General features: G+C 31.9%; 1 protein-coding gene and 1 long non-coding RNA gene across 3 annotated transcripts; one reads left to right on the top strand and one right to left on the bottom strand.

Annotated features, from left to right (window-relative positions):
* Window positions 1-1,980: 1,980 nt before the first annotated feature.
* LOC123910040 lies at window positions 1,981-6,199 on the bottom strand. Its single transcript, XR_006810113.1, has 7 exons — window positions 5,365-6,199; window positions 4,249-4,651; window positions 3,773-3,832; window positions 3,587-3,673; window positions 3,333-3,446; window positions 2,891-2,929; window positions 1,981-2,283 (listed from the first exon to the last, which is right to left on the bottom strand). It is a non-coding gene; the product is annotated as an uncharacterized LOC123910040 (long non-coding RNA).
* Window positions 6,200-6,874: 675 nt separating this feature from the next.
* LOC123910039 (NAC domain-containing protein 37-like) lies at window positions 6,875-12,112 on the top strand. Of its 2 annotated transcripts, XM_045961067.1 has the most exons (4): window positions 6,875-6,967; window positions 9,077-9,257; window positions 9,479-9,750; window positions 11,248-12,112. In XM_045961067.1, exons 2-4 carry the CDS (start codon window positions 9,095-9,097, stop codon window positions 11,893-11,895), a joined length of 1,083 nt encoding a protein of 360 aa, XP_045817023.1. In that variant the 5' UTR covers window positions 6,875-6,967; window positions 9,077-9,094; the 3' UTR covers window positions 11,896-12,112. The 2 variants fall into 2 exon arrangements, with proteins under 2 accessions (XP_045817023.1, XP_045817022.1); XM_045961066.1 differs by lacking the exon at window positions 6,875-6,967 and having other exon boundaries at window positions 8,477-9,257.
* Window positions 12,113-12,191: the final 79 nt, after the last annotated feature.

Genomic DNA, 12,191 nt, shown 5'->3' on the forward strand with positions numbered 1-12,191 from the left:
GAGCACCGCACGAAGACGGAAAATCAAATAAACACCTCACGAGGACGGGACACACTTAGGCGAAGAAAACACAAAATAAAACAAGAAAACATCTATGTGAAAATCACTTATTTAGAATAAAACAACGGAAAAAAGATGCACAGTGGTGATTTCGGGTCAAAGAACGACCCAAAACCACCCTGTTTTTGAAACAATAAGAAGAAAACTCTCTAGGAAAAATTATGAGCATATAAGTTATATGTTCAAAAATTGACATCTTCAATAAAAACCTAATAAGACACTTCAAATAGAACCTAATGCCTATTATGATATTTTTTAGATCACAAAATTAACAATTGCAATATATGTTATGATTTTGTTTCTTTTCTTTTTCAACTTAGTCTTGTAGAAGAAATTGATATCATATGTCTCAAGAAAATTTATGCCTATAACAGAGAAGGGCCCTGCCTCTGCCATAACAGAGTATCAGTTTTGAGTGTTTTTCCCTATTGAGCCAACTTTGTATGTTATTATTATTCGGTAAAGATTTGAAACTCACCACCCAAAGAGGAATGTGCTACTGCAAAAATAAATGTGCATGTTTTTTAGACTTTGTTTGAGAATTAGAAAGAAAAGAGAGAATGAGTAAAGTGGAAGGGATGATGGCACTTCAACTTGTATGGATATTTATTTTTGAATTATTTTATATATATATATATATATGAGAGTACTCAGTAAATGTATCATATAGTGTATAGTTTTGGAGGGTTATATAGAGTGCTTTTTTTTCAAAAAATTTAAATCATCTTTCAATTTTTAAAATAATTCAAAACAAAAGAATATCAATCATGATCATTTATCTCTACATTAATTCTCCTTTTTTTTTTTTAAACAAGTTGAGAAATTCTAAATTCCTTTCTATTTCTAAAAGGTGCAATGGCACCCTTCACAAAAGCAAAACAATTTTTTAAAATATAGAGTGAAAATTCATTTCGGTCCCTTACAAAAAACCTGAAATTAAAATTAATTTTTAAGAAAAAATTACCATATTTTTAAAGTAAACTAAGTCACACCAATCTTTCTGTCAATCTTGCAAAGATAAATAAATGACGTGTCGACTCCTGTAAAAAGAAAATGATCGAAAACCCCTTAGAAATCGCCCAAATAAAAAAAAATGCACGTGGAATCAGAAATAAGACTCATACCTAAATGTAAGAATATATATCCTTATATGTTAACGAACTTTATAGTCACTGTACACTACATGCAACAGATATAAACCCTTATATGTTCACAGATCGTTGGATTCATCTGAATGACCCTCATCATCACAAATGCTAATTGTTGTCAACTGTCACATACGGTTATAATTATCTACCCCTATATATAAGGCAAGCTTTAGCGCCAATCACTACTACAAAAAAGCCCATTTAATAGCGTTTGTTTTGACTTTTGATAGCGTTTTAAAGCGCTATTACTGATACCGCTATTATAAGTCTGGGTGCTTACAATAGCATTTTAAAACGCTATCAAATGTGCATTTTTAACAGCGCTTTTAGTAAAACGCGCTATAGTATGCTGTTAACACTGCCCAGGATATCTTTTGAAACGGTGCTTTAATAGCGCTTTGCTTTATAAACGTTATCATAGGTACATATTTAATAGCGCCCGTGTCCCCAAAGCGCTATTATATGTCCGTTTTTTTAAATAATCTAGGTCAACTTTTAATAGCGCCCGTGCAAAAAGCGCTATCGTATGTCATTATTTATTATTATTTTTTTTTTTGCTTTTGACATGCTTTGGAATTTAAAAAATAATACCCTTGATTTTCATTAATCATATTCTATACGCTTTAACAGCGCTTTTTGTAAAATTGCTATTGTAAGTTCTTTTTTTTAAAAACAAAAAATACACCTTCAGCTGTCAATTTTTCCAATATGATATGGTGAAATAAAAACTCTCATATATATCTTTCTTTTTGGAAAAACAAAATTGAATTGAAGCAAAATATGTATACAAAGATTGTAGGGCTGGACATTCATATAGATATTCAATACACAAGACTCACCCACCAAAACAAAGTTATGCTAATACATAAATAATAAGAACACCAAAGGCTAATACAAAGGTGCTATACCTGCTAATGATAATCACCCACCTATCCCTACACTTAATAATCCTATGCCTATCCCTACACTTAATAATACTATGCAGAAGAAGAAATAATGCAGCAACCAAGACACGGCTTGAACGCTTTAGGATTTCTCGCCAAGCCAGCACCATTCTAATATTTCCAAGAAGTCCCTGAAAAATTAAGAATATACTACATGGTTGATTACTCTTATTTAATGACATAATTGAACAATTTCAATACAAATAGCAGTATATTGGTAATACATCAATACAAAACAGCTCCAATACCTAGCCAAGCGCCCTAAACAATATAAAGGAATTATACAAGAGCAGCAAAGATACCATGAAATAAGGTACTGTAACATTTTATCAACCAAGACAACAACTCTCAATGATAGAACATATATAAAGTTAATTTCATGCTAAATTAAGTAATTAACATCTAAGCTACTCATGCTAAATTTCTAAGATGAAATGAGGTACTTATCAACCAAATCCCACTTAGGCATTATCCAAAAATAGAAGATAACCTGCCTAGACAAATTAAGCATATGAGATCACTGCTCCCTGACTCGCACAAACCAGCTTCAATACAAATAGCAGTATATTGAACAGTTTGTACCCTTAATCAACCTTTTGTTAACTATCATGCAAATCAAAGAAAATAATGCAGTAAAAACATGGGAATGAAGACAAATACACTAACAACAAGGCAGTATAAACCAAAGAAGAAAGAGAAAGAATATCTAAGAACAATGCATCAAGAAACAAAACTTACAGGTTGAGGAACAATGTAAGCTTCTTACGATGGCCACACCTAGAAAGATAAAAACCAAATCGACAATTATAAGAAAAATGCATTATAATAGTACAACAGAAAAATGCATCAGTTCAAATGTTTTGGCTCCATTAGGAATGTCGTTCATGAGAGATTGATCCAAAATTTTGTCCAAAATATACTCAATATATGTTGTTCATGAGAGATTGATCCAAAATTTTGCAACCGATGTCTCGCATGAAGCACATAACAATAATGCAAGAACACAAGCAAATAGGAGCCTCCTAGTAGGTCCAACCACAGTAGCAAAGAAGAGAAGACTGGAAGCCACTCACCTCAACACAAACAACTGCAGTAGCTTGTGCACAAACAGACAAAATACAAATTTTTAAAAAATAGCAGTTGCACACTGTCATGTAACTTATCCACTTTTGTTTCCTACCTTAAAAAATTTGCCTCGGGAAGAATATTTGTGACCATATAATCTGCCCATTCCTCCTTCACTTCATGCAACTTATCCTTAGAGTATGTACGATATTTGTTGTCTTCAAATAAACTAAAGATTCATTATGAAAAAGTTACTTAGAAGATCCCAGGTAAGTCATGCAGTACAAATTTTCAATGATATTATTCAATATACGGCACAATAGCACACTATTTTTTTATAGAGTAAAGGGTCGGGATTGTAAGTTTCACCTGTCCAGGACGAGACATTCGGCAACCTAGTATAGTATTTTGTATTGTGTCTGCATTGACCGTATGACCTCCAACATTATATATAGCCTGTAATGAGCAATACATTGAGCAATTCAGCAGAAGCAGTTAGGCACAATTTCATACCCATTACTCAAATTGACTAGTAATGCTAATATTGTTTTTTACCTTCCAAAGAAGAAAGAATCTTTTCACATTGTTTTGTGGAATTCCATAAGCCAAAAAATCCTATCAGAAATCAAAGAACATATTCTAAAACAATTCATTAATCAAGTGAGAGAAATAGAATGTATTAAAGGGTAAAATGGCTTTGAGAATAATAATTACATGCATCACTAAAGCATTGTGTACGTTGATCTAGAAAGCTAATTTCTCGTGTTTCAAATTCCCTGGACCTACTTCTTCTAATTGACAAATAAGTGATCTGAAACAGCATAGAAGTACATGACCAAATATAACTCATGATGATTGTACCTACGTTCCTGACTGCAGTGGCTATCTATTATTCAAGCTTAGTTATCACGTAGTACAACTTGTGTCTAAATACAACGATCTAGTTTAAAAGATTACCCCCTACTTGATCGACCTACCCATAGTGAACGATAAGTCATACCCAAAAATCAGGTATTATTAAATAAACTCACCTGTAAGTCTGAAGCAAATACACTGTATCACTCAATTTCTGATTCTCATTATAAATCCAGGATACCTCAACTATGGTGCTATAGGGGCCACTAAACTCCATAAATCCTTCAACCAAAAAAAAAGATTGTCCAACTGTACATCAAAAGAGTTGTTGTTTCTGAACCTTAGACTCCACATGTCGCCTTGATCTCCAATAGAAAACGCACTTGTTGAAGTACTGGGAGATGGAAGTCCAGGATTTGTTACAGGTGGTTCTGCTAGTTTGTAGTATATAGGTGATATACATTTAACCATATCCTCAGAAAGCCTATTAGCTGTTTCTGGAATGTGATCAAATATTCCAGTGCCGTTATGTTCTGCTAGACTGATTATTTTTGTTGGAGCGTCAACACTTTCGGCATACTGTATATAAAACAAAATGAGTCAAAATCCAATTAAGGTCTACAAAAGTATCATTCTTGCTATTCATGCTGAAATAGTTATAAACAAAAAATGGACATGACCGAACTTCATAATAACATGAATATATGCTTACAAGAAAACTGAAAACAAAACTCAACCATATGATATATTACATTCAATTTATTTATTTATTTATTCCCGGCAATGCTAAATTAAAAAGAAAGAATTGTGGAGATATTAACAATGACATAACTCATAATAGCCATGCCATGGAAGATTGTAGAACTCTGATATGTTGTCAAACTAAAGATGGAACAGTTATCAAAGTCCCGTGAAAGGAGTATTTTAGCCTTATACCTAGCTAATGTGGGATCTTAACATGTTAACTACTATATACTGCATAATGATTTTCGTAAAAATCATTTTAGGAGATAGAAAATGCAAAAGTTCTACCTATCCAAATTGTCATTCTGTCCTTCCCACGGCCTCAAACACAAATCTAGAGACATCAGCACCCAACCTCTACAACTAGAAGTTGAATAAGAATCTACTAGCTTGATATGGAACAACTTTGAAAAAATCACAGCTGAATAGCCAACACCTAGAAACAACTTTATCTTCTAATTTAAATCAATTTTGCAAATTAAATTTTCTCAAACTTCTATAATGTGAGCTATAATGCAACATATACTGTAACTTATCCCTAAGCATACCTTAATGACGGCAGTTTGAGTTGTGAGAGTACCGCGACCAAGGAGTCCGAATTTTGACATTTAAATTGGTGGGATATTGGATTAAGGTTCTCAGACAGAAGAAGATTTATGGGTTATGGGTTAGGGTTCACAGTGGTTTCTGGATTCTTGGATATTAGGATTGACAACGATGTGAGAAGGAAATCTATTGCAAAAAACGAGTGTGATTGGAGAAGACGGACGATTAATGTGAAACGATTGATCCAACTTCGATTTCTCTGGGAAACAACCTCTCTGAGTTGATCCGATTGCTCTGACTTTGATTACAGAGGAACGATTTCTCTCTGAGTTCGATTCCTCTTGGTTTGAAGCTAGAAGACGACCAATTTCGATTCTAGGGTTTGAGTTCAATGTTTGTTGGGAATTGTTTGAAGAAGCTATAAAAACATTGAATTTGATTCTAGGGTTTGAGTTCAATGTTTGCTGAAAGTGGTTTGAAGATCGTGGATTCGAGGATGTGAAATTCGTGCCAATATTTGATAGAATGGAAGATCTCTGTTTTTGTTTTTATTATTATTATTATTATTATTATTATTTAATTAGCAACTAAGGGGTCAAAGGTTCGACACCCATCCATCACAGTTTTTTATTTATTATTTTCCATTACTATAGCGGTTATGTCAAACGCGCTATTATAGGATATAAGCTTTAATAGCGTTTTTGAAAAAGTGCTATTATAGAGCTCCGCGTTTTTGGCTTTAACAGCGGTTATTTACAAAGCGCTATTATAGTGTACTTTGGTTCAGTGCTTTAATATCGCTTTTCCTAAAACCGCTATAATAAGGGCTCCGGTTTATGTTTTAATAGCGCTTTTAAATAAGCGCTATTAAATGGGCGCTATAAAAACTCTTTTTTGTGGTAGTGAATGTATACAATTTTGAGCCACTTTTCACTCCACTTTATCAATCACATATGAACTTGAGCATTAAAGTCCTAATATATTTTATATATGATTTTCCCAATGTGATTCACCGTACATGAACTCCATCATCACTATAACAACCTCAAGCTTTGCCATAAGAATCATCTAATTCTATTCGCAACATAACAATACCTAACCAGACCTCCCATATATCTGAATGAGTTGAATCCTTATCAACATTTTAACTCTCACGAGTCTCATCAAGAATTCAATAAGACTGGATTAGTTTTATTTCGTGGTGCAAGGCATAGCTTTGAACGAAATAGATGGAAATGTGTGCCATTTTGTTTATTGAATTGAATCCCTTTGATGAGAGTTAGACATACTCTGCAAATGAAAAGTAAAAGAAACAAAAAGAAAAGTAAAAAGGTAAGAATGTTTGGCAATGACGTCACTACATGGGGGGACAACCATTGAAGCCATGCGCACTGCGGTCCTAAATTCCTTCCTTTCTTTTATTTATTCTTTATAATTAATCTCCTCACTCACTGCTAACAGAATCCCTCTCTTCTCCATTCTCTCTCTCTCTCTCTCTCTCTCTCTCTCTCCCAACACAAACCTCCTTGATCATATTTTCTTCTTCTATTCACTGCAGGACAGTACTTGTCTTCCTTAAACTACTACTAAAATTATACTCTTCAGGTGAGCTTATAACAAAAGTCTTTTGTAAACTACAATACATATGCATATGCATTTTGTTTCATCAAGCATCACAAGTCTTTTGTAAACTACAATACAATCAATATATACACGTATGTATCTAGCATTTTGTTTCATCTTTTTGTTTGTGCATAAATAGAACTATATACAATGAATCCAAATTTTTCATAGAATTTTTGTCAAATCTAATGCAAATACTCTAGTCTCCGGCCATAACCAATATATCTGGTCTGTAATATAAAACAATACATCAGTTATTCAATAAATTTAAAAAGTAAATTTTTGTTGTGATAAGAGGATTATGAGTGTGTTTGTATATATTGTTGAGCTTGAATTAAAATTAAGCAGCAAAGTTATAAGAAAGGTGCAGCTACACCTGCACAGAATAAACCAGAAAGAAAAGCAGCAGCAGTGAACATTTATCTGAAAATCAGTTAAGGAGAATGAATGAGTCAGTGAGATGTGACATGAAAATAGTCGACAAAAAGACAAAAAAGTCAGAGTAGTCCCAGTTTGAGTTTGAGCAATGAGAAGAACAAAGAAAGAAAGAGTCTCTCTAATCTAATGTCTTCATCTCAACAAGCACTATACTCTGCTTTTTTTCTTTGCTTTTCATCCAATAAAACGTTTCCTCTCTTTTTGTCTCTCAACTTTTTCTCTCTTTCCACAAAACGCGTGCCCGTTTTATTATGATTACGTCACTTCCATCTTTCTTAGACCTTACAGTACTAATCACAATGCTCTTCTGCTTTATTAGTACTATAACCAATTAAGCATGCATTCTTTTCTGTACTTCTTGTTGCTAATCTAAAAAAATTAACATATCTTTGTTTCCTTAAAAAGTTGTTTTTGTTTGTTTTATCCATGTCATTAACAAGGTTGATTAATTAATCAAGAATGATACACAAACATTCACTTTTTCTATATTCGCGCAAAACCCTAGTTAATCACATTCAAATATATGATTAATTCAGTTGAATAGATGGTTCATTCAATTCTCAGTTAAGATTGTGGTTAATTCAAATACATCAATTAACCATAAAATTCAACGTGAATTAAATTAACTATATATGGAGTATTGCACTCAATCTCATATATAAGTAACAATTACTTTTTAGGTTCATTTAATAATTGATATTATATATTTGAATTATTGAATGAACTTAAAAAGTAAATTGTTAGATCAGAGGGAGTATTCAACTGAATTAACCGCAATTTTTGTACCTGATTAACCATTTGTCGTGACTTGCATGTGTATGAAAAAATAGATGTCCATGAAATATTTTTGTTAAGTAATATTTCTTCTTATCTTAAATATAAACAAAAATTCAAAACATATATTTTGTTGATTATATATCAAATTCAATATTTATGAAATATATATATATATATATATATATATATATATATATATATATATATATATATATATATGGATAATATATGCTTCAAAAAATATGCATAATATATAATAATGAATGGTAATGTGGAATGGGGAACCCCGTTTGTTGATGAATCATAATTCCCACCACCACTCACTAACACAAGACAACATCATTAGTACAACCCCTCTACCTGTCCGTTTCTTATATACCCTTCCTTCATCATCAAACTCAAACCCTATACCTATGCCATTCCTCATCTCTTTTTTTTTTTTTCCTTATCATTTCTTCATTTCTCTCTCTAACTCTTCCATCAAAATCATTGTTTCTCAAATTATCAAGTTTTGTTTATAAACACGCGCTTATACTAATTTATCTTTTCACAATTAATTAATCTAGTGAGTGTTGCTCACCACCAAATAACCTTATGATTATTTCTTATAACACTTGTCACCTTTTTACTAAAACCTTATAATATTATAATTTTTCACCTTTTCATTTTTTAATTTTTTTTTTTTGGTTTTCATGACTTCACTTCACTAGAGTTATTATTATATCTTCTCTCTCTCATATATATAACTCATATTCATCACACTCATATATACATCACATCTTGTTTGGTTATAATTCAAACATGATCATGAAGAAAGTGATCAAGTGAGTGTGGTGGTACTGGTGGGTATTAATGGTGGTGGTGAATTTTATGCAGCACCAGTAACTTGATATCATGGAGTCCATGGAGTCATGTGTCCCACCAGGCTTTCGCTTCCATCCAACTGATGAAGAACTAGTTGGTTATTATCTCAGAAAGAAAATCGCTTCTCAGAAAATCGATCTTGATGTTATCAGAGAGATCGATCTTTATCGTATCGAACCATGGGATCTTCAAGGTATACATATACACATACAAATATACTTTTTACAAGCTATGCTAATCTTTTCCAAAGAAAATATTAGGGTTTTGAAGATCTAATAAATATATGACCAGGTTCGCAACGTAACTGCAACTGCAATAGTAATTTAGAACTATATATGATAGTAAGCAAGATAGATCTGTGTTTTTTATTTTATAAAAATTAAAGATTTATTTATGTGAATGAAATGGATGCAGAGAGATGCAGGATTGGATATGAAGAACAAAATGAATGGTATTTTTTCAGTCACAAAGATAAAAAGTATCCAACTGGAACAAGAACTAATAGAGCTACCATGGCTGGGTTTTGGAAAGCTACAGGAAGAGATAAAGCAGTTTATGACAAAATGAAACTAATTGGGATGAGGAAGACTCTTGTTTTCTATAAAGGAAGAGCACCTAATGGACAAAAATCTGATTGGATCATGCATGAGTATAGACTTGAATCTGATGAAAATGGACCTCCACAGGTAACTTATATCATTCGAATCCTAATTAACATTATCATAATAAATTTGACCGGTTTTCAGCGTTTAAATATTTTTGTCTGTCTGCTTTCTACAGTACTTCATCCGTCTCAAAATATAAGTAAAAATATATCAGCAAAAGTGAATGTATTTGGTCTAAATCTTGCATCAAATACATCAATTTTCGTTGACCAGATCAATTTAGTGACAAAGTTTAGATCTCATAGAAGGAACTTCTACTAATAACTAGTAATTTACTAACTATATCTCTAACTCTAATAAAGATGGATGTAAGATGATCATTAGTGTAAATTTAAATTTTAATAGTAGTTCATGACATTCATTTTGTTTTTGGTTTTGCATTTTTCTATGTAGCCATGCTAGATAGATAGAACTTTATGTTATTACTGTCGCTCTAGTGCTTCAATGTGATGTCATTGCTACTCATTCTTAATGAAAATCGTGCAAACTTTCTTTCTCTAGGACACACTTTCACTTTTTTTCACCAAACAACAAAGTCAAAAGTCACTGCTTTCAACAGAGAATATATAATTAATCATCTTTCATTTCCTTCCTTTTATGCTTACACACTTTTGTTTCTATTTTGATTGTCAAAGGTAAATCTCAAATGTAATTAATTACGGTTGACTACATCTATACAACAACTACCTCTCACAAATTGATGGAAAATTATGTAAAAGCTAAAGGGACAACAAAACATACATTAAAATAGAAACACTAATGAGTTCACTTTTTTTTACTTTCCTCCCTCCATTTTGCAATATATAGCAACCCTGGTCAACTTAAATTCAAACTTCACACATAGCAACAAAAGAATATAGTGTCAACATATATTCTTCCATATTAGTTGTAAATTGTAGGAGTAATTGATTTTTATTTTTTGAATAGCAAATAATATTATATATAATAAGCAAAAAGAACAAGAGAAAATTCAGAATATAAAGGGTACCAGCAACACACCCTGCAGAGAAAATTGTAGGAGTAATAGAAAATAGAAAGGAACTGCGGCTATTCTACAATCAGAGATCTGGACAATTTAGGTTGAACTTTGTGATCAAACATCGTGTGTTTTTTTATTTGCATTTTGTTTCTTTAGTCTTTTGAACTTAGGTTGTTTTTCTAACATATTTTTATTGCTTAAAAAATAGGTCTATTATAAATCTATTGTGATTCACGTGAATCTTAACCAGTAATAAAAAGATGGCGTGTTGAAAAAAATCTTAAAAGAAGGACCTGGATTCTATAATCTTAGGGAATTCTACCATTAGTGTATTTTAGTTGTTTGATTGAATCTAATAGTTTAGATTTAACGTTTACTAAATATATAAAAATGTTATAAATTATTAATCAAAATCAGATGACTATGATCTTTCTGTAGTCATTATTTGACCGCAGAAAATTCATCATCATAACTCAATGAAGTTACATTTCATCTCTAGTTTGATACTTATAATGAAACTATGTTTTATGCATGTGCAGGAAGAAGGATGGGTTGTTTGTAGAGCATTTAAGAAAAGAACAACAAATAGCCAAAATACAAAAAGAACAATTGAAGGATGGGACACAACAAGCTACTTCTATGAAGAAGCTCCATGTGGTATCATCAACAATTCAATGGTGGATCCAATTGAGTTAATCTCAAGACAACCTCAAAGCTATTTATCTCAAACTTACAATATGTGTAAGCAAGAGATAGAAGCATGCATGCATGCAGAACAATTTGTACAGCTTCCTCAACTTGAAAGTCCTTCATTGCCATTATTAGTAAAGAGACCAAGCACGGTGTCTCTGGTATCATCCGAAATTAATAACGATGACACCGATGACCAAAACCGGTTATTATTATTATCCAACAATAATAATACAACAACTACGAATACGAATACGAATAATGTGACTGATTGGAGAGCTCTTGATAAATTTGTGGCTTCTCAACTAAGTCATGAAGTTGAAACTGATCAAGGAGTATTGTTGTCGAGTTTTGGTGCAACAAATAATAATCATAGCTCGGATATGGCATTGATGTTACTGCAACAAAGTAGTAGGGATGAAGGGAACAAGTTAAGTCCTTTTTTGAATGGAAGTTCAGATTGCAGTGATATTGGGATATGCATATTTGAAAAATGAAGAAAATAATTACTACCATTTTATTTGTACTACTATATATATATAAATGTTTTCATGGATATATATTATATATGTTGAGATGAGACATATTATATAATTTTGTAAAAATATGTGTGGAAGATTTAAAATCTCTATGCCCTATATGAATGAGTGCAAATTGAGATGCATGCGTCCAAATTAAATGGCTCTTGAATCAAGATATAGAATTTTATTTTAAGTTATCATACAATATGTGTGCATTATATATATCTTGTGTCATAGATATAAAAAAATGAGTCCTTCTTTCTAGGCTCCGG

The sequence above is a fragment of the Trifolium pratense genome, linkage group LG2 (assembly GCF_020283565.1).
Source record: "Trifolium pratense cultivar HEN17-A07 linkage group LG2, ARS_RC_1.1, whole genome shotgun sequence".
In the NCBI taxonomy this organism is placed as follows: Eukaryota; Viridiplantae; Streptophyta; class Magnoliopsida; order Fabales; family Fabaceae; genus Trifolium; species Trifolium pratense.